The 23510-nt window shown below is 43.4% G+C and overlaps 1 protein-coding gene across 4 annotated transcripts in view; it reads left to right on the top strand.

Annotated features, from left to right (window-relative positions):
• Positions 1 to 22953, top strand: part of LOC103651374 (homeobox-DDT domain protein RLT2) — a 41295-nt gene extending 18342 nt beyond the window's left edge. For 3 of the 4 annotated variants that reach the window (XM_008676999.4, XM_020550517.1, XM_008677000.3), the window contains 4 exons: positions 19740 to 20354; positions 20441 to 20545; positions 21386 to 21598; positions 21825 to 22953. In XM_008676999.4, the coding sequence (XP_008675221.1) occupies positions 19740 to 20354; positions 20441 to 20545; positions 21386 to 21598; positions 21825 to 22646 (1755 nt within the window). In that variant the 3' untranslated portion in view covers positions 22647 to 22953. The remainder of the gene's footprint in view (positions 1 to 19739; positions 20355 to 20440; positions 20546 to 21385; positions 21599 to 21824) is intronic. The other variant, XM_020550518.3, reaches the window with a different exon arrangement.
• The last annotated feature ends 557 nt before the right edge of the window (positions 22954 to 23510 follow it).

Genomic DNA, 23510 nt, shown 5'->3' with positions numbered 1-23510 from the left:
CCTCATCTTTAGTGATTGAATCTAAGTCTAGCTCCTTAAATGATAATTTTTGCAGACATTGTGCCAAATATCATGCTTCTTGTTGTCTAACTAACCATCCAAGGAAGAATAGCCCACAGGTGAAGGTCAAAGGAACATTGAAAAGATGCTCTAGCAATGATGGGTTAAAGAAAGTTGAACCCAAGTATAAGTCCCTAAAGCCCAACAATGGAAGAAGGGGGCTTGGGTTCAACTCTTCTAAGGAAAACCCTAGCACAGTGCATAAGGGGTGGAGATCCCCCAAGTTCATAGAGGGAACCACCCTATATGATGCCTTGGGGAGGATTCACTCCTCAAATGACAAGTCACCTCAAGTAAAGGTAAATTTGAGTTTCACAAAGAGTAAGATGAAGGAAGTGGGATCCTCAAGTGGACAACAATTTAATGCTCCCATTTCTCACTCTTATCTTTGTGATTATATGTTGACTTGGGATTTAGGGAAATTGGTTGTCAAATATGTGGGTGCCTACACTAAAAGAAAAGTCATGAAAAGAAGTGTGTGGGTACCCAAGGCTATAACTAACACTGTAGGACCCAATTCAATTTGGGTACCTAAAAGCATAGCCTAAACTTGTTTTGCAGGTCTACTCCTCTGGTGGGTCAAGTTGGGTGCTTGACAGTGGATGTACAAATCACATGACCGGGGAGGAAGACATGTTTCATTCATTGCAACTAACTCAAGAAGCACAAGAAATTGTGTTTGGAGATAGTGGCAAGAGTAAGGTGATTGGTATTGGTAAAATTCCTATCTCTGACCAACAATAACTTTCAAATGTTTTATTGGTAGATTCTTTAAGCTACAATTTGTTGTCCGTTTCACAACTTTGTGGAATGTGTTATAATTGTTTATTTTCTGACGTGGATGTGAAGATCCTTAAAAGGGAGGACTCCTCAGTTGCCTTTACGGGTCGCTTGAAGGGCAAGCTTTATCTTGTTGATTTCACAATAAGTAAAGTGACGCCTGAGACTTGTTTAGCGGCAAAGTCCGACAAGGGTTGGCTATGGCATCGCCGGCTAGCCCATGTCGGTATGAGGAATTTGGCCAAACTTCAAAAGGATAATCACATCATTGGACTAACAAATGTTGTATTTTGAGAAAGATAGGGTTTATGGCGCATGTCAAGCAGGAAAGCAACATGGAGTCACACATCAATCAAAGAATGTGGTCACAACAAAGAGGCCATTGGAGCTTCTTCACATGAACCTCTTCGGACTTGTGGCTTACATTAGCATTGGTGGTAGTAAGTATGGTTTAGTCATTGTTGATGATTTTCTCGATTCACCTGGGTTTTCTTTTTAATTAATAAAGGTGAAACTCAATAAATATTGAAGAAATTCATGAGAAGAGCTCAAAATGAGTTTGAGCTCAAAATCAAGAAAGTGAGAAGTGATAATGGGACGGAATTCAAGAACACAGGTGTCGAAGAATTTTTAGGCGAAGAAGGAATCAAACATGAGTTCTCGGTTCCTTACACTCCACAACAAAATGGTGTTGTGGAAAGAAAGAACCGAACTTTAATTGAAACAACTAGAACCATGTTGGATGAGTACAAGACACCTGACAACTTTTGGGCAGAAGCGGTCAACACAGCCTGTCATGCAATCAACCGTCTCTATCTTCACAAGATCTACAAAAAGACTGCTTATGAGCTTCTCACTGGTAACAAACCTAAAGTTGATTATTTTAGAGTATTTGGTTGTAAGTGTTTTATTCTTAACAAGAAAGTTAAGAGCTGAAAGTTTGCTCCTAAAGTGGACGAGGGTTTCTTGCTTGGTTATGCATCAAATGCACATGGATATCGTGTTTTCAACAATAGCACCGGTCTTGTTGAAATAGCGTTAGACGTGACATTTGATGAGTCTAATGGCTCGTAAGGGCATGTTTCTAATGGCACTGCAGGAAATGAAGAACTATCTTGTGAGGCCATAAAGAAACTTGCAATAGGTGAAGTGAGACCTCAAGAAAAGGATGATGACGTAGGAACTTTGTTGATGACTAATGAGGTTGTTGATGTAGGTGCAAAGGTGGTGGGTGACAAATCCTCCACCCAAGCAAACTCATCAACCTCAAGTCATCCAAGTCTTGAAGAAAATCATCAATTCCAAAGTATGCCAACTGTGGTAGAAAATGAACATGAAAGTGTTAATGGTGAAGTGCCTCTTGATCAAGTGAATGATGAGGAGCAAATACAAAAACAAACATGAGTGCCTCATCCTAAAGTCCATCATACCATTCAAAGGGACCATCCGGTGGACAACATCATGGGTAGCATCAGGAGAGGGGTAACAACTCGATCTCATTTAGCAAATTTTTATGAATTTTACTCGTTTGTTTCCTCTCTTGAGCCACTTAAGGTTGAAGAAGCATTGGGTGATCCGGATTGGATAATTGCCATGCAAGAGGAGTTGAACAACTTCTCCCGGAACGAAGTTTGGTCCTTAGTCCAAAAACTCAAACAAAATGTGATTGGGACAAAATGGGTCTTTAGGAACAAACAAGATGAACATGGCGTGGTTACAAGAAACAAAGCACGGTTGGTTGCCCAAGGCTACACTCAAGTGGAAGGACTTGATTTTGGTGAAACATATGCGTCGGTAGCAAGGTTAAAGTCAATTAGAATATTAATTGCCTATGGTACTAACCATAATTTCAAGCTATATCAAATAGATGTCAAGAGCGCATTTCTAAATGGACCACTACAAGAGAGGGTTTATGTAGAGCAACCACCGGGCTTTGAATATCCAAAGAAGCCAAACCATGTTTACCTACTTCACAAGGCACTCTACGGGCTTAAACAAGCCCCTAGAGCTTGGTATGATTGCCTTAAAATTTTTTTGCTTAAAAATGGTTTTGAAATAGGAAAAGTAGACTATACTTTATTCACTCGCAAAGTTGACAATCAATTATTTGTTTGTCAAATATATGTCGACGACATTATATTTGGCAGTACTGATGAAACTTTCTGTGAGGAATTTAGTAGGGTTATGACAAATATGTTTGAGATGTCCATGATGGGTGAGCTCAAGTACTTCCTGGGTTTTCAAGTTAAACGAACATTTCTGTGCCAAACCAAGTACACATAAGACATGCTTAAAAAGTTTGGCATGGAAAAGGCAAAGCACGCTAAGACACCAATGACTTCAAGTGGTCATCTCGACTTAAATGAAGAAGGTAAATCTGTAGATCAAAAGCTTTATAGATCAATGATAGGATCTCTACTATATTTGTGTGCATCTAGGCTAGATATCATGCTTAGTGTGTGCATGTGTGCCCGTTTTTAAGCTAACGCAAAAGAATGTCACTTAGTGGCCGTTAAGAGAATTTTGAGATATCTAGTTCACACCCAAAATATAGGTCTCTGGTATCCTAAGGGCTCCTTTTTCGATTTATTTGGCTACTCTGATTCAGACTATGCTGGTTGTAAAGTATATCGAAAAAGCACCTCGGAGACTTGCCAATTCCTTGGGCGGTCCCTGGTGTCCTGGAGCTCTAAGAAGCAAAACTGTGTTGCACTTTCCACTGCCGAGGCCGAATACATAGCTGCTGGTGCTTGTTGTGCTCAGTTGCTATGGATGAAGAAAACTTTGAGAGATTTTGGCTGTGAGTTTAAAAGAATCCCACTATTTTGTGACAATGAGATCGTCATTAAACTAGCCAACAATCCTGTGCAACATTCTAGAACCAAACACATAGATATAAGACACCATTTTCTGAGGGACCACGAAGCAAAAGGAGATATCGATTTATGTCATGTAAACACGGAAAATCAACTAGCCGATATCTTCACAAACCCCTCGATGAGACTAGATTTTGCTTTCTTAGGAGTGAATTAAATATCTTGTATTCTCGCAACTTAACTTGAAAACGGACACACAGATTGTTTGATTCACTATTTTTTGATTGATAGTTTTAAAGCTTTGTGATGATCTTTCAAAACTTGGTGGAAATGTTAAAATTCGAATGAATTTTAGTGCTAAGATTTTTAAAATTTTTCACTTAAAGCTTAACAGGCTTGGCTAGCTGAACTTTCTAATTCAGCTGGAGGAGGCTAACTGAACTTCGGAGCTGAACTTCAGCTCAGCTGCTTTTAACTAGAATTAACCAGGACTATCCTGGCCAAAACCGGTTGAACCGGTATTGAGGACCGGTTGAACCGGTCTGGCTCTGACTGGTCTGCTGCAGTTCTGTCCGCGCAGATTTTTTGCAGCTGTGTCAGCCGTGTCAGCACCTGTGTCAGCCGCGCAGCAGCTTTTGCAGCCGATTGGTCACATCTGCGCAGCACTTTTTGACTTTTGTGGCTTTTGGAATCTGCTGCTTTAATTAATGCCATGTCAGGTCGTGTCAGTCACTTTTTGGAACACATTTTCAGAAACCTGTGCAGTACTTTTTCAGCTTTTACTGTTTGAAGAATCTGCTTTTTACTGCATAGATGCGTCAGAAATTTAAGTTTTTTTGACGTTTTCCCTCTAACCGTTTCTGGCCCTCTGACCGTGCTGGTCAGATGTGGTTGAACCAGCCCTTGGTGGGCGGTTGAACCGGTCCTGGGGACCAACTCAACTGCCTATTTATATGTCGCTCCCCTTCTCTTCCCTCACTCCAACCATTCTCGACCTCGTCTCTCCGCAGTGTTTAGAGCCTCCTCTCTCACTCACCTCAACCGGTTCATAGTTCCAAAACCTCTCCAAACATGGTGCGTCGTCGCAACCCATCCGTGATTGAGTTCAGCAGCGACTCGGATGAGATTCAGGAGGAATCTCCCGTCCCCTCTCCTCCGCCTCGTCGCTCCCTCTCTAAGAGAGGACGCGGCTCTGGTAGGATGGATGGAGAGGGTTCTTCCATGCCCTCGCAGCCGGCTCGCGGGAGGCGCCAAAAGGTTGGCACCACTCGACCTCGTCATAGCACTTCTTCCTCTGGATATGCTCCCTGCCAGTAGGAGGATGGGGCTTTCGACGACTTCATCGACCTTCCAGCGCCAGATGCACTCTACGTCACCGGTCTGCACATGCATCCAACGACAGTTACCCGCGGACCACATGAACCTCCTGTCGACTTGTCTCTGAAGGGAGTGGACACCCTTCAACGCCTGAGGTTCACCAATCCTTCTCTCACTCCTCGTCATCCTGGTGTCTAGGACCCTCGGTTCTGGAATCTTTTCTAGGCTGATTTCTACAATTCTGTCATTTTATCCAAGAAACACCTAGTCGTCAGACATAGGTTTATAGACTGGGAGGGATGTGAGAACATGGGAGATGCTGAAATGACGTCAGCTCTCTGCAACTTAGAGAGAAAGGGGTTAAAAAATATTATGACCATGGAATACCCCTGGAACAACGAGGTGGTAGCTCAGTTTTATGCTACCCTCTGGATCAAGGAAGTAGATGAGGAAGCCGATGAGTATGATTACCCTGTCATGTATTTCTTCATCCAGGGTAACTGGCACAAAGTCAGTTATCGTCGTTTTGCCCATATTCTGGGCTTCTCTGATGCTGATATACAGGGCAGCAACATGCGAGTGCATAACATTAGCCTGCCCATGCGGGAAGAGACTGAATTTATTCATGTCTCTATGGATCGGGAGTTCTGGACGACCGCTAACATGCATAGGTACTACAGGTACCTTAACTCTTTGTCCAGGATGACCGTTCTCCCGAAGGGCGGCAATCAAATGAACGTCCTTGGGGAGAGTCGGGTCTTCCTTCTCCTCCTTGCTCCCAACAGTCTCGCCCGCATTAATGTGTTTGACATGATCTGGGAAGAGATCATCCGTGCTTCCTGGTCTTCTCTCAAAGGGTGTCTTCATGCACCCTTTATCATGAAGATGATCGAAGTGGTCACCCAGACTCACTTTGAAAAACCTGTCAAACACTCCCGCTACGTACCCTACTGGGTTGATTCCTCCAACCCAGCTGCTCGTACGAAGCGAGCTCCCTCAGGGTCTGGAGGCCCTGCCTCCTCTGATGAGTCACCTCCCTAGCCTCCTCATCACCCATCCTTCTCTCGCGCCGCCGCTGCCTCGCGTCCCTCTCCTGGCCGCGGATCTCCCATGCCACGTGCTCGTGGTCATGGGCGAGGGATGGGTGCCCGCTTGGTCCATGGAATTGCGGCATTTTTCTCTATGTGCCGGAACATTTCTGCTGATGTACATGAGCTGGCAAGGCGTCAGCGGGAGACTGACGACAATCTTCGTCGTCAAGCTTCCACTATGGGTATGCCCTTTGCCCCTCGCTCGCTTGACGTGCCTCTCCATCCTCCTCCCCCGGAGATCAATGAATGACACCGGCAGGCCTACGGGGTGCCATTTATGTCAGCAGACGACGACGAAGAAGAAGAAGAAGCCTACGTTGATGATCGCGAGCAGTTTGCCCCGCCTCCCTACCATGGGGATCCGGGTCAATCATCCTCTCACCCTTCGCCTCCCTACTCGGGTCAGGGACCCACTCCCGGTGACCCTAGGCCATCCGGCTCTGGTTAGCATCACCACCCTCCACCTACTCCTCATCATCGTACATCTTCGGCATCTGTTTTTTCTGCGGGTGATGAGCCCCCTAGGGACTCGCTCACTCGAGGAAGACATGATGAGGACCTTCTTCCCTGACTACACATCATACCCTCCATCATATCCTCCGTCCTATCCTCCTCCTGGAGGATATTGATTCATGTACCCTTGTCTCTCTCTCTTCGTTTTTGGTACTTGTTGCCAAAAAGAGGGAGAAAATCCAAAATTACTAGTCATTCTGTTTGTGGTTCTTTCGGTTATGTATTTCTTTTGGATTATTTTTGTTTTGGCCACTATTGTGGCTTGCATCCTCTTATCATTGTATGAAATAAAACTGCTGAGTTTTTATTCAAAGTGATATGATGGTCTTCTGGCCATCATCTTTTGTCCCATCAGTTTGTAATGATTGCTTTGCTATGAAGTAAAAATAAAATGTATTTAGAGATAGTCATATGCATCACAACTCCTGTTATGACACTCTTACACCCCTCGGATGGTTGTATTCAATATGGTTTTTGTCACTATCTCTAAATGTGTTGCTCACATGACATATTATGTCAAAACATTGGATTCACAATCGTGCACACATTTAGGGGGAGCCATCTACATACAATCATTCAAAAGAAATTTTCTATTGCAAATGTTTATCTTTTTGACCTTAATTGTTTTGGCATCAATCACCAAAAAGGGGGAGATTGTAAGTGCAATCAACCCCAAGTGAGGGTTTTGATGATTTAATGACAAAACAAATAAGAGTACTAACAGTTTTTATTCTCAGTGTATGATTAGAAAGAAACATGAACTTAAGGAAGCAACAAGGACTTCATGCAATATATGTCCGTTGCATGAAGTCCTTGGTGCTTCCTTAAGTTCCTGTTTCTTTCTAATCATACACTGAGAACAAAAACTGTTAGTACCCTTATTTGTTTTGTCATTAAATCATCAAAACCCTCACTTGGGGTTGATTGCACTTACAATCTCCCCCTTTTTGGTGATTGGTGCCAAAACAATTAAGGTAAAAAAGATAAACATTTTCAATAGAAAATTTCTTTTGAATGATTGTATGTAGATGACTTCCCCTAAATGTGTGCACGATTGTGAATCCAATGTTTTGACATAATATGTCATGTGAGCAACACATTTAGAGATAGTGACAAAAACCATACTGAATACAACCATCCGAGGGGTGCAAGAGTGTCATAACAGGAGTTATGATGCACATGACTATCTCTAAATACACATCATTTTTACTTCATAACAAAGCAATTATTACAAACTGATGGGACAAGATGATGTCCAGAAGATCATCATATCACTTTGAATAATAACCCAGCAGTTTTATTTCATACAATGATAAGAGGATACAAGCTACAACAGTGGCCAAAACAAAAATAATCCAAAAGAAATACATAACCAAAAGAACCACAAACAGAATGACTAGAAATTTTGGATTTTCTCCCCCTTTTTGGCAACAAGTACCAAAAATGAAGAGAGAGACATGGATACATGAATCAATATCCTCTAGGAGGAGGATATGACGGAGAATATGATGGAGGGTATGATGTGTAGTCAGGGAAGAGGGTCCTCATCACGTCTTCCTCGAATATGGAGTCCCTAGGGGGCTCATCAGCCGCAGAAAAAAACAGATGCTGAAGATATACGATGATGAGGAGGAGGTGGAGGGTGGTTTTGGTAACCAGAGCCGGATGGCCTAGGGTCACCGGGAGTGGGTCCCTGACCCGAGTAGGGAGGCGGAGGGTGAGAGGATGATTGACCCGGATCCGCATGGTAGGGAGGCGGGGCAAACTGCTCGCGATCATCAACGTAGGCTTCTTCTTCGTCGTCTGCTGACATAAATGGCACCCCGTAGGCCTGCCGGTGCCACTCATTGATCTCCGGGGGAGGAGGATGGAGAGACACGTCAGGCGAGCGAGGGGCAAAGGGCATACCCATAGTGGAAGCTTGACGACGAAGATTGTCGTCAGTCTCCCGCTGACGCCTTGCCAGCTCATGTACATCAGCAGAAATGTTTCGGCACATAGAGAAAAACGCCGGAATCCCATGGACCAAGCGAGCACCATCCCTCGGCCACGACCACGTGGCACGGGAGATCCGCGGCCAGGAGTGGGACGCGAGGTAGCGGCGGTGCGAGAGGAGGATGGATGATGAGGAGGCTGGGGAGGTGGCTCAGCAGAGGAGGCAGTTTCTCCAAACCCTGAGGGAGCCCGCTTCGTAGGAGCAGCTGGGTTGGAGGAATCAACCCAGTAGGGCACGTAGCGGGAGTGTTTGACAGATTTTTCGAAGTGAGTCTGGGTGACCACTTCGATCATCTTCATGATAAAGGTTGCATGAAGACACCCTCTGAGAGGAGACCAGGAAGCACGGATGATCTCTTCCCAGATCATGTCAAACACATTAATGCGGGCGAGACTGTTGGGAGCAAGGAGGAGAAGGAAGACCCGACTCTCCCCAAGGACGTTCATTTGATTCCCGCCCTTTGGTAGAACGGTCATCCTGGACAAAGAATTAAGGTACCTGTAGTACCTATGCATGTTAGCGGTCGTCCAGAACTCTCGATCATTAGAGACATGAATAAATTCAGTCTCTTCACGCATGGGCAGCCTAATGTTATGCACTCGCATGTTGCTGCCCTGAATATCAGCATCAGAGAAGCCCAGAATATGGGCAAAACGACGATAACTGACTTTGTGCCAGTTACCCTGGATGAAGAAATACATGACAGGGTAATCATACCCATCGGCTTCCTCATCTACTTTCTTGATCCATAGGGTGGCATAAAACTGAGCTACCACCTCGTCGTTCTAGGGGTATTCCATGGTCATGATATTTTTTAACCCCCTTCTCTCTAATTTTTGGAGCGCTGACGTCATGTCAGCATCTCCCATGTTCTCACATCTCTCCCAGTCTATAAACCTATGCCTGACGACTGAGTGTATCTTGGATAAAATGACAGAATTGTAGAAATCAGCCTAGAAAAAATTCCAGAACCGAGGGTCCTGGACACCAGGATGACGAGGAGTGAGAGAAGGATTGGTGAACCTCAGGCGCTGAAGGGTGTCTACTCCCTTCAGAGAGAAGTCGACAGGAGGTTCATGTGGACCGCGAGTAACGTTCGCCGGATGCATGTGCAGACCGGTGACGTAGAGTGCATCTGGCGCCGGAGGGTCGATGAAGTCGTCGAAAGCCCCATCCTCCTCCTGGCAAGGAGTATATTCAGAGTAAGAAGTGCTGCGACGAGGTCGAGTGGCGCCAACCTTTTGGCGCCTCCCGCGAGTCGGCTGCGAGGGCATGGAAGAACCCTCTCCATCCATCCTACCAGAGCCGCGTCCTCTCTTAGAGAGGGAGCGACGAGACGGAGGAGAGGGGACAGAAGATTCCTCCTGAATCTCATCCGAGTCGCTGCTAAACTCAATCACGGAAGGGCTGCGACGACGCACCATGTTTGGAGAGGTTTTGTAATTATGAACCGGTTGAGGTGAGTGAGAGAGGAGGCTCTAAACACTGCGGAGAGACTAAGGCGAGAAAGGTTGGAGTGAGGGAAGAGAAGGGGAGCGACATATAAAAGGCAGTTGAGCTGGTCCACAGGACCGGTTCAACCGCCCTCCAAGGGCCGGTTCAACCGCTTCTGACCAGTGCGGTCAGAGTGCCAGAAACGGTCAGAGGGAAAACGCCAAAAAATTTAAATTTCTGACACGACTGCGCAGTAAAAAGCAGATTCTTCAAACAGTAAAAGCTGAAAAAGTACTGCACAGGTTTCTGAAAAGGTGTTTCAAAAGGTGACTGACGCGACCTGACAGGGCATTAATTAAAGCAACAGATTCCAAAAGGGCCACAAAAGTCAAAAAAGTACTGCGCAGAGGTGACCAGTCAGCTGCAAAAGCTGCTGCGCGGCTGAGAAAAGTGCTGACACGGCAGACACGCCTGCAAAAATCTGCGCGGACAGACCTGCGGCTGACCGGTCAGAGCCAGACCGGTTCAACCGGTCCTCAATACCGGTTCAACCGGTTTTGGCTAGAATAGTCCTGGTTAATTCTGGTTAAAAGCAGCTGAGCTGAAGTTCAGCTGGCCTCCTCCAGCTGAACTAGAAAGTTCAGCTGGCCAAGCCAGTTGAGCTTCAAGTGAAAAATTTTACAAAAAATCGTAGCACTCAAATTCATTTGAATTTTAACATTTCCACCAAGTTTTGAAAGATCATCACAAAGCTTTAAAACTATCAATCAAAAAATAGTGAATCAAACAATCTGTGTGTCCGTTTTCAAGTTAAGTTACGAGAATCTAAGATATTTAATTCACTTCTAAGAAAGCAAAATTTAGTCTAATCGAGAGGTTTTGTGAAGATATCGGCTAGTTGATTTTCTGTGTTTACATGACATAATTCGATATCTCTTTTTGCTTCGTGGTCCCTCAGAAAATGGTGTCTTATATCTATGTGTTTAGTTCTAGAATGTTGCACAGGATTGTTGGCTAGTTTAATGGCGCTCTCATTGTCACAAAGTAGTGTGATTCTTTTAAATTCATAGTCAAAATCTCTCAAAGTTTGCTTCATACATAGCAACTGAGCACAACAAGCACCAGCAGCTATGTATTCGGCCTCGGCAGTGGAAAGTGCAACACAGTTTTGCTTCTTAGAGCTCCAAGACACCAGGGACCGCCCAAGGAATTGGCAAGTCCCCGAGGTGCTTTTTCGATCTACTTTACATTCGACATAGTCTGAATCAGAGTAGCCAAATAAATCGAAAAAGAAGCCCTTAGAATACCAGAGACCTAGATTTTGGGTGTGAACTAGATATCTCAAAATTCTCTTAACGGCCACTAAGTGACACTCTTTTGGATTAGCTTAAAAACGGGCACACATGCACACACTAAGCATTTTGTCTGACTTAGATGCACACAAATATAGTAGAGATCCTATCATTGATCTATAAAGCTTTTGATCTACAGATTTACTTTCTTCATTTAAGTCGAGATGACCATTTAAAGCCATTGGTGTCTTGGCGTGCTTTACCTTTTCCATGCCAAACTTTTTGAGCATGTCTTGTGTGTACTTGGTTTGACACAGAAAGGTTCCTTCCTTGAGTTGTTTAACTTGAAAACCCAAGAAGTACTTGAGCTCACCCATCATGGACATCTCAAACCTATTTGTCATAACCGTACTAAATTCCTCACAAAAAGTTTTATCAGTACTGCCAAATATAATGTCGTCGACATATATTTGACAAACAAATAATTGATTGTCAACTTTGCGAGTGAATAAAGTAGAGTCTACTTTTCTTATTTCAAAACCATTTTTAAGTAAGAAATTTTTAAGGCAATCATACCAAGCTCTAGGGGCTTATTTAAGCCCGTAGAGTGCCTTGTGAAGTAGGTAAACATGATTTCGCTTATTTGGGTCTTCAAAGCCCGGTGGTTGCTCTACATAGACCATCTCTTGTAGTGGTTCATTTAGAAATGCGCTCTTGGCATACATTTGATATAGCTTGAAATCATGGTTAGTAGCATAGGCAATTAATATTCTAATTGACTCTAACCTTACTACCGACGCATATGTTTCACCAAAATCAAGTCCTTCCACTTGAGTGTAGCCTTGGGCAACCAACCGTGCTTTGTTTCTTGTAACCACGCCATGTTCATCTTGTTTGTTCCTAAAGACCCATTTTGTCCCAATCACATTTTGTTTGGGTCTTTGGACTAAGGACCAAACTTCATTCCGGGAGAAGTTGTTCAACTCCTCTTGCATGACAATTATCCAATCTGGATCACCCAATGCTTCTTCAACCTTAAGTGGCTCAAGAGAGGAAACAAACGTGTAAAATTCACAAAAATTAGCTAAACGAGATCGATTTGTTACCCCTCTCCTGATGCTACCCAGGATGTTGTCCACCCCTTTAAATGGTATGATGGACTCTAGGATGAGGCACTCATGGTTGTCTTTGTATTTGCTCCTCCTCGTCATTCACTTGATTAAGAGGTATTTCACCATTAACACTTTCGTATTCATCTACCACAGTTGGCATCCTTTGGAATTGATGATTTTCTTCAAGACTTGGATGACTTGAGGTTGATGGGTTTGCTTGGGTGGATGATTTGTCACCCACCACTTTTGCACCTACATCAACAACCTCATTTATCATCAACAAAGTTCTTACGTTATCATCCTTTTCTTGAGGTCTCACTTCATCTATTGCAAGTTTCTTTATGGCCTCACAAGGTAGTTCTTCATTTCCTGCAGTGCCATTAGAAATATGCCCTTGCGACCCATTAGACTCATCAAATGTCACGTCTATTATTATTTCAACAAAACCGGTGGTATTGTTGAAAAAGCGATACCCATGCGCATTTGATGCATAACCAAGCAAGAAACCCTCGTTCACTTTAGGAGCAAACTTTGAGCTCTTGACTTTCTTGTTAATAATAAAACATTTACAACCAAATACTCTAAAATAATCAACTTTAGATTTGTTACCAGTGAGAAGCTCATAAGCAGTCTTTTTGTAGATCTTGTGAAGATAGAGACGGTTGATTGCATGACAGGCGGTGTTGACCGCCTCTGTCCAAAAGTTGTCAGGTGTCTTGTACTCATCCAACATTGTTCTAGCTGCTTCAATTAAAGTTCGTTTTTTTCTTTCTACAACACCATTTTGTTGTGGAGTGTAAGGATCCGAGAACTCATGTTTGATTCCTTCTTCGCCTAAAAATTCTTCGACACCTATGTTCTTAAATTCCGATCCATTATCACTTCTCACTTTCTTGTTTTTGAGCTCAAACTCATTTTGAGCTCTCCTCATGAATTTCTTCAATATTTCTTGAGTTTCACCTTTATTAATTAAAAAGAAAACCTAGGTGAATCGAGAAAAATCATCAACAATGATTAATCTATACTTACTAACACCAATGCTAATGTAAGCCACAGGTCCGAAGAGGTCCATGTGAAGAAGCTCCAATGGCCTCTTTGTTGTGACCACATTCTTTGATTAATGTGGGACTCCATGGTGCTTTTCTGCTTGGCATGCGCGAGAAACCCTATCTTTCTCAAATACAACATTTGTTAGTCCAATGATGTGATTATCCTTTTAAAGTTTGGCCAAATTCCTCATACCGACATGGGCTAGCCGGCGATGCCATAGCCAACCCTTGTCGGACTTTGCCCCTAAACAAGTCTCAGGCGTCACTTTACTTGTTGTGAAATCAACAAGATAAAGCTTGCCCTTCAAGCGACCCGTAAAGGCAACTGAGGAGTCCTCCCTTCTAAGGATCTTCACATCCACATATTTAACAACTAGTTTCCCTGAATCCCAAGTCAACATATAATCACAAAGGTAAGAATGCGAAATGAGAGCATTAAATTGTTGTCCACTTGAGGAATCATATTTAACAACTAGTTTCCCTGATGAGTGAATCCTCCCCAAGGCATCATATAGGGTGGTTCTCTCTATGAACTTGGGGGATCTCCACCCCTTATGCGCTGTGCTAGGGTTTTCCTTGGATGAGTTGAACCCAAGCCCCTTCTTCCATTGTTGGGCTTTAGGGACTTATACTTGGGTTCAACTTTCTTTAACCCATCATTGCTAGAGCATCTTTTCAATGTTCCTTTGACCTTCACCTGTGGGCTATTCTTCCTTGGATGGTTAGTTAGACAACAAGAAGCATGATATTTGGCACAATGTTTGCAAAAATTATCATTTAAGGAGCTAGACTTAGATTCAATCACTAAAGATGAGGCATTGATGTTCTTGCAATTTTCAAGTTGCACTTGAAGTTTTTGATTTTGAACATTAAAGCTTAACATGCTTGATTCAAGTGCATTCTTTTCATTTGCAAGATTAGCTATAGAGGTTTTCATATTAATTACTTTTTTATCTTTATTCTCTATAGTTATCTTGACTAAAGATACTTCCTTAGTCAAGACATCTATCATTTCATCTTTATTGTGTAGCAATTCTTGAAGCTCTAGGTTTTTTTTCTTTTCAAGGATAAGCAAGTCTTCTTGAGCATCAAGAGTTGCTTTTCTTTTATCTAGCTTCTCCATTAATTTGGTGATAACATTGTATCCATTTAAGCCAAATTCTTTAATCATTTTATTTTTCATGGCGGAGTCATCTCTTCTCCTTGGGCGGGCTTATACATACCTACATTAACAATCTTCCAAAGACTAGGATGCACACCGATTAAATGCGACTTCATCTTGTCGGCCCACTCGTCATAGTTCAACTCACTAAGAGTTGGTAACTTTCCAAGTGGGGCGGAAGAGAAGTTGGGGATAAAATTTCTATAGTAATCGAATTGAACTTTACTAAATTCGTTACCTTTGCTTTTGGTAGATGATCCCTCGGTGTTGAGACTTACCTTGCTCAACACCTTCGACACCAAAAGATCCACTAGATCGTCATTGTAATCAAATTTTTCTTTACCTTTATCTTCTTCGGCCTTTCTTCTTGATTCTTCTTCTTCGGCCTTTTTCTTAGCATCTTCCTCTTTCATTTTGAGGAACATCTTCTCGGCAATCTTCATGGTGAGGTCGAGGACCTTGCGGTCCACTTCCTCACCGGAAGATGTGATGGGGATTTCCTCGAGGAGAGGATCCACATGGTCCCGTTGAGTAGACATGATCGTTTTCTCACGCGGTTAAGCGTAAAACGAGGTACGAAGCTTTGATACCAATTGAAAGTAGCCTAGAGGGGGGTGAATAGGCTAATTTGAAAATTTTCACAACAAACTTCGAAAGATTGTTAAATACACAGTTCGACTGGTGCAGGCCGGTTCAACAGCTACGTGCGCAAGTTGAACCACTCTGAACCAATCCAACTATTTTATAAACTTTAGACTAAAATCTACTCGAAAAAGTATTTCGCGAGTTCTTGTGAGAAGTAAGATATAGTTAAGTTAGAATGAAAAGATGAATATGTAAAGGTTATTTCACTTTTAGATAAACTCTACGGAAAAATCTTTATGTCAATCTTGCGAGTAAAAATATTTTAAGTTAAAGACAAGCAAGAACACAAGACACAAGATTTAATCCGAGGTTCGGCCACACCACAAAGGTGTCCTACTCCCCGTTGAGGAGCCCACAAAAGGCCGGGTCTTTTTCAACCCTAATCCTCCAAAAGCCGACCACAAAGGTCAAGGCAATCTCTTCTTATTTCAGCTCAAAGAGCGGGTGATACAAACTTCTTGGGGTCGTCCACAAATTTGGAGACTCCCAAGCAACCTCAAAAGATCTTGAAACCTAGGGTTTCAAGAACACCAAGAAAGCACAAGAGGGGTTTGCACAAGCTCAAGTCTTTGTAAAAAGAGTTGGGAGAGGAAAGCCAAATCGTGAGCACAAGCACAAACCTCACACCCAAGAGCTCCTCCAACAAGGTTGAATCTTGAGGAAGATTTAAGTGTGAGAGAGATGGGAGAGATGAGTGCTTTGTCTCAAGTTAGGTGAGCAATAAATGTGTGAGTTTCCAGCCGCCTTGAAGAAGGGAGAGAGATGGTTCTATTTATAGTCACGGCTCAAAAACTAGCCGTTTGACCAGAAACCTTGCAGAAAACCGGTTGAGCCGCCCCCTAGGGCGGTTGAACCGCCCCCTGACAGGTCAGCAGACTGTCTGCCAGTCTGACTGCCAGACTGACTGGCAGACTGACCTGCAGGCGGGTCAGACAGGTCAGGACCGGTTGAACCGCCCCCTGACACCCCTGGTGACCTGACTGCCAGTCTGACTAGCAGACTGCAGATCAGAAGTCAGAGGAGTCAAAGACCAGTTGAGCTGCCCCCCAGGACCAGTTCAGCTGGTCTAGACCAGAGAGTTTTGGAGAGAAAACCCCAGCTCAGCTGCCCGGGGGCAAGTTCAGCTGGGTATGGTCAAAGAGGTCCACAGCTGAAGTTGAAGTTCAGCTGGAGTTGAAAGTTCAACTCAGCTGAAGTCCAGCTCAGCTGAAAAGCTCAGCTGCAGCTGAAGAAGCTCATCACAGCTGAAGTTAAGTTCAGCTGGAAAGCTCAGCTGCAGTTAAAGAAGTTCAGCTGCTTTTCAGCAAGAACACTCTAGGTTTCTCAACCCTAACCATGGTCAACCAAATAATGTTAAAGTGATTTTTGGTTTTCAAAAATAGCTTTTGAATTTGGGGACTTGAGCTATAGCAAACACCTATACCTGTGCGGAAAAGAATAAGGAAGAATTACATCATGCAACTCAAGATTTTACATAAATTTTTATACGTCCGTTGCATGAAGTCCTTGGTGCTTCCTTAAGTTCCTGTTTCTTTCTAATCATACACTGAGAACAAAAACTGTTAGTACCCTTATTTGTTTTGTCATTAAATCACCAAAACCCTCACTTGGGGTTGATTGCACTTACAGCCGGCCGCCGCCAGGGCACTCCCCACACCAGTTCAGAAGGAGTAGAGACGACGCGTGGGTCGACTGAAATGCCCCCCCGCCATCATTGCGAGCCGTGCGAACATCTCATCGACTGGCTCCGGCGGCGGCGAGGCAGAGAGGGAAGGGAGAGGAGACTACGGCGGCTAGGGGCTTGAGTCGCCCTAGCAGGGACGACGCGAGCGGGCTAGTCTAGGTCATGTGATTCCCCGTGTTCTAACAAGTGATGGGGACACAAATGACTTTCCGATTAAAATAGGACTACATCAAGGATTACCTTTTTGCCTTGGCGATGGATGGGGTCGCAATGGGATATCCCTTGGTGTATGCTTTTTTGGACAATTTAGTGCTGATTGATGAAAGCTGGACAAGAATAGATAGGAAATTTGAGTTGTGGCAGGAGACAGACTCTAGAGTCAAAAGGTTTTATACCCAATAGAACTAAAACTGAATACATGATATGTGACTTCAGTACTAGTACACATGCGGAAGAGATGTTAGTTTAGAATGTCAAGCAATGCTCAGGAATGATAACTTTCGGTATTTAGGATCAATGCTACAGAGAGATGGGGATATTGATGATGATGCTAGCCATAGAATCAAAGCAGGGTGGAGGAAGTGCATCGAGCATCTGGCGTTCTATGTGAAAGAGGGTACCACATAAGCTAAAAGGCAAGTTTTACAGGACAACGAATAGACCTACTATGTTGTATGATGCAGAATGTTGGATAGGCCTATAAAAAGAAATCATATTTGCAAAAATGTGTATGATGCATTGAATTTAGGACCTACAAGAAGGGATCGAGTCTGAAACGATAATATACATGATAGGCTGGGGGTAGGACCAATTGAAGAAAAACTTGTCCAACACCGATTGAGATGGTTTGGACATATTTAAAGGAGACCTCTAGATGCACCAGTGCGTAGTGAGATCCTAAGGCGCGATAGTAACTGACGAGAGGCAGAAGAATGCCAAACTTAACATTGAAAGAGGCAGTACAAGGAGACTTGGAAGGTTGGAATATACCCAAAGATTTAGCTTTGAATAAGAGCGAATGGAAAATAACTATCCATGTGCCAGAACCTTGATTTCTAGCTTCTATTGGGTTTCAACTCTAGTCTACCCCCACTTGCTTGGGACTAAGACTTTGTTGTTGTTGTTGGAATCTAGAAATGTATTGCTTATCAGCATTGTCCATGCCAACCCTGGTTCAAAATCCTGGTCGGCAACCATGCAATCACTGTTGCTCACTCAGAATCCCCATTAATACCTGGATCCATAGAAATTATAGTGGCATCAGGTTTTGGCGAATGTGCATGCTATTTCAGATTCATAATATACAAAGTTGGGGAATAAGCATTACAGTAGAACAGAGTCCCACCTGGGAAGCAGCTGTTTACATCTTATGCTAGTTTTCTTCTGAAGATGAAGCTTCCTTTTTATCGGTACTTCATATGCAGTTATTATCATTATTTGCCAGCTAAAGGTTGGAATCTGCCATCATAACCAGTGGCATGTTCAAAAGGCACTCTTCCTAAAAACTTTGCCAAAATTTGCAAATTTGCCTAAATTTGCTCTGCCATGTGGTCATGTAGCCCACAACGAACCAGGCTGGTACACACTAAATAACCTTTTGCCCCTTTCTCCTTTCATGCAAGCCAGCAGCAACCCCAGGGACACATCCTGCTTCTCCTCTTCCAAATCCCAGCCACCATCTTTCTCTCTTTCCTCCATTTTCTTTGTCCCCAAATTCCAGGGCCAGCTCCAGAAACACAACTGCCTGTCCACCTCATCTCTCTCTGCGCCAATATTTACAGACTAAGGGTCTGTTTGGTTGGGCTGTGGCTGTGAAAAAAGTTGCTGTGGGCTGTGAGCTGTGGAAAAAGCTGCTGTAGACTGTGAGCCGTTAAAAAGCTAAAAACCGTTTGGTGGAAACCACTAAAAGTCGTTAAAAGTTCTTCGATATATGTTTTCACAGTTCCATCCGAAAAGCCACTAAAAGCAGGTCCAGGGGTGCTTTCAGATTTACACTGTGAGAAAGTCGGCTTTTAGAAAAAGCTGCTTTCTGAATTCAGCCCTTTGGTTGGCTTTTAGGGGGCAAAAGTCAAAAGCTAAAAGTCAAACCAAACACACCCTAACCATGATTAGTAGAACCTAGTCACCATGGGACCAAGGCGACTAACCGCAATTATTTGTTGACCAGATACATGCTATATATACTTGTGAGAGTTGATTTCTGCACTGTTCCACATCTGCGCGTATATACAACAGCAGTGCAGCACCTTAGGATGGAGCACCAGCAATCACTGGCGCCATGGAGCAGTAACTCATCAATGCCGTCAAACACGTGTCCCTAGGAAGAGTGAGCTCTGAGCTCCAGCAATGGATCTGTTGCGATGGACTTGTGTGGCCATGGTGGGAGGTGTTGGCTTGCCAGAGAACGAGAAAGGAAAGACCGAGGAAGGAGGGGGGTAACACGGTAATTTTGCATGTGTTGATCATGTGCTTTGGGCCACTTGTTGCAACCCAAGCCATTTTTGGCAAAAATACTGAGTTCCGGTGGTCTCTGAATGGCAATTCGGTCTTTTTTTTTGGAAGAATGGAAAAAGGGCAATTGTCCCATAGATGTTGCTTAAAGCCTGCCGCTCATATTTCATAAGAACAACGATGCTAAACAGATATTTTATAGTTTGTTGTGAACTCATTAAGTAGAAACTTGCTTGACTTTAATTTCAATGTTCATTATTACTAGCTGGATTTAGACAAGCATTATGCATAAACCACCTCTTTAATTTTGGACATTCTGTCTATTTCAAATGTGCAGGCCTTTGATTCTTTATTGGCTGCCCTCGATACACGTGGCACCCGGGAGGCACAGCTGCATTCAATGTTGCAAGTGATCGAGCCAACCTTCAAGGAAGCTATTAAAAGAAATGTGAGTATAGAATTATCTGCTGGAAGGTATCCAAAGAATGGAGCTACTGACATGATAAGGGCAAATTATCACAGTGAGGTTGGAAGCTCAAGCAGTACTCCTAGTGCTACATCTGACAGTATAACAGCATATTCTGATTCTTTTAAAGTAGAGCTTGGGCGTAATGATTTTGAGAAGACAGCTATCTCAAAAAGGGCAGATATATTTTTAAAATGGATGTGGAGGGAATTCTACAATCAGGAATTGACATGTGCCATGAAATACGGCAAGAAAAGATGCTCTGAATTGTTGCATTCGTGTAATTGCTGCTATCAGATTTACCTAGCAGAAGAAAGGCACTGTTCTTCTTGCCATAAGACTTTCAAATCCATTTACAATTTTTCTGATCATACAACACAATGCGAAGAGAAACAGAGAACAGAACCTTTCTGGAACATGCAAAACACTGATTATTCTGTCCCAATAGGAATGGTATTACTCAAGCTTCAGTTAGTTTCGATTGAGGTGAACTCATATGTTTTGGTGGTTCCTTAGTTTTTAAAAATAATCTTGCCACTGGGCCGCAAGTAACTTATTAGTCCTTTTTACAGGCATATATACCATCAGAAGCACTTCAACCATTTTGGACTGATGTGTATCGAAAATCTTGGAGTGTGAAGCTGTACACTACCAAATCTATTGCTGAAATATTCCAGGTTAAGTATTTTTCCCCACTACTCTGGCTTCCCCTCCTTTCCTGTTTTGGGAGTGAAACTCTCGTTACTTGCATTTAAGTTTCATTTGCCTCGCAGATGTATGTATAGCTTAAGACCTGCTTGGTTTCTCTCGTGGCGTTGCTTGCCTTGTCTTGCTGCGCCGGTGCAAGCTACGAAGCGCTCGCTTGGCCAGATGAGCTGATTTGGCTCTCCCATGGGAGCAAGCAAAATCTTACTCACACGGTTCCGAAAACACCCAAGCAAGAGAACTAAACAAACATCATCAGTCATCCTGGCTGAGCAAGGCGAAACAGTTGTCGGCGGAGGAACCAAGCAGACCCTTAGCTGTTAATGGGTTTCCAGCACCTTAGCTAGAACACTTGCAGCACATGGTTGATGCCTTATTCAAAACTGTGCACTTTTTTTAGAAGCATATAACTACCTTGTTAAGTTATTATGAGTTAATAACTTACCCAGTCTCCACCTTCAGCTGTCATCGTTTAGAAGGTGATTTGGGAAACTGCTTCTGATGAGGACTTGCCATGATCAAGAGCATGGTGCCTTGATTAATGTGTTCTTTAGAAGTTCACAAATTATGCTCTGGTTTGCCAGTCCGCCTTGCATCTGATCTAAACCTTCTCTAATGAAGGGATGGTGTGACAGATAATACTAGCATAACTAGCTTAATTTTCCCTTTAATTCAAAGTGTATTACTAGTTTTGTGGTTACCAGTTTTCTTTATAAAGATCTGAGTCACAGTTGATGGGTTGGTACTTGTCTCATATATCTTCGGTGATACTGACATCTGACTACCATAGATTGTTTTTTATTCTCTTGCAGCTTTTGACTGTTCTGGAAGGTGCAATAAGACCAGATTGCCTCTCTTCTGATTTTGAAACAAGTGAGTGTCTAAACTCACAGGTTGGATCTGCTTCTGTCCTTCCATGGGTTCCCGACACTACTTCAGCTGTTATGCTCCGAATGTTAGACCTTGACTCAGCTATTTTGTATGTTCAAAATCAAAAGATGGATAGAGATGATGGAGGTTTCATGGTAAGTTTAATTTTGATAATACTATTTCTTTTTGTGTTGGAAGTATGGTATGGCTGTTGTTGGACTTACACATGCCATCAGATTGATAGCTTCATGTTTTGGTCAAAACCTACCTCACTGCTCTGCTAATACACCTTCAAATCGTGAAATGTTTTTATGTGCTTGATTATTGTGTGTGTGTGTGCAAATTATATAATTATGTATTTATGTTTTTCCTTACCTGCAGAAATTTCCGTCAAGGTATACAGTTGCTAAGAGCAAACAAGAAACAACACCTGAAACAGCTGGTTTGGATCTGTATGATGGAAGGTGGCTTCCTGGTAGTGGCCGTAGGGGTCGTGGACGTGGAAGTAGAGGAGGTAGCAGGGGAGGCAGAGGTCGAAGTCGAGGTGGAAGGATCCCAAGAGGTGTTAGCAGCTCATCAAGGATCGAGTTCAAGGGTGGTATTGTTGCTTCTGATAAAGCGCCAAGGAAGAATGTACGCCGAGGGCGTGGTCGTGGTCGTGGTCGTAGACGTGGACGTCGAACTGTGAGGCCTCGGCAGCCATCTGTTGGCAGAGCCAGATCAATTCCAAAGGAAAATTTGTTGGGAAGCTTTAGCATGCTTAGCAGCTCAAAGGCTGCTACCATTGAGGAGTCTCCACGAAGCTCTGGCGCAGACGAGTGGGGCTTGGAGACCAGAACGACATACACTGAATGTGATGAGAACAGCTCTGGATCACAGTCAGAAGATAACGAGGAAAATGGCCAGCCCATGGATGATGATTATGAAGATCAAGTTCCAGATTACTCAATAGGCTATTCTACCGGCTCGAGGCACCATGTAATGATGTCCATGATGGACCATGATAGTGACGAGGAGGATGAAGATGCTGAAGGTGATGAGAATGTGGAAGAAGATGCAGACCTTGCAGTTGACGATGCCGATGTTGAGATGGACGAAGATGATGAAATTGGTGATGATGGAGAGGATGGTGGCGTTGGAGGGGAGATGAATGCGGATGAGGATCCGGATGCTACTTCATATTCATCCGATTACAGCGACTAAGAAAGCAGAAATAAGGGAACCTTATCCCAGATTCCTCCCTCGGCATGGAATGCATGTAGTACCGAGTAGGCATTCCCCCCCGTTGTGAGCCAAAAGGGAGCTTAGATGCTTAGGTTCGAAGGAGCGAGGAACTGTTTTTTAGGCACCGCAGGTTTTAATAGAATTTCTGACGCATTCGACGAAGTGTTTGGTTGTACCGTGGTAGTTGTGTTACTGGGGAATTCCCCGAGTTATTATACAATGTGTTAAGACAAAATACTGTCATATCGCATCTGGTTGCCATGCGTCTAACTGGTTCACGGTTTTACCGTTATTGTAGTCCCTCTCCACATATTAGAGCATCTCCAACAACGTGACCTATAAAAATACCTTATAATTTAAAAATAAGTAAATTTTATAGAATTTAGGGCACCAACAAAACACCCCGCTCCAACAGTAAAGCCTCAAATCTAGATTATAGGGCAGCCCACTACGATGTAGTATATTTGAGGCACTTGAGAGGGTGCCCTATAGTTTTTTGACAAAATTTGTTGAATTGAGGCACTGTTGGAGTGATTTTTCATGTGTAGAGCCCTATATTTCAATTTGAGGCACTAGTTTAAAGCATTGTTGGAGATGCTCTAACAGACAGGCACAATCGAGCAGCACACGTGCTACTCTTCCCTCGAGCAATGCAGCCATCGCTCCTCCTCTCCCCTCTTCCGTCGTCACCTCTCCTCTCGCTTCTAGTGTTCCCGCCGTCACTTCTAGCGCTCCTAAGGTTGATTGAGCCAAGTGTCAATATCACAGTGCAGTTGAAAATTATAAAGTGTTCTTCTCTCCTCTAAAGTCATGGACTTCTCTATTTATAGCTCTATTTATAGC

Source organism: Zea mays, chromosome 3 (genome assembly GCF_902167145.1).
Source record: "Zea mays cultivar B73 chromosome 3, Zm-B73-REFERENCE-NAM-5.0, whole genome shotgun sequence".
Taxonomy (NCBI): Eukaryota; Viridiplantae; Streptophyta; class Magnoliopsida; order Poales; family Poaceae; genus Zea; species Zea mays.
Note: the sequence above shows the minus strand (reverse complement) of the source record. Positions and strands in the feature narration are given on the sequence as shown.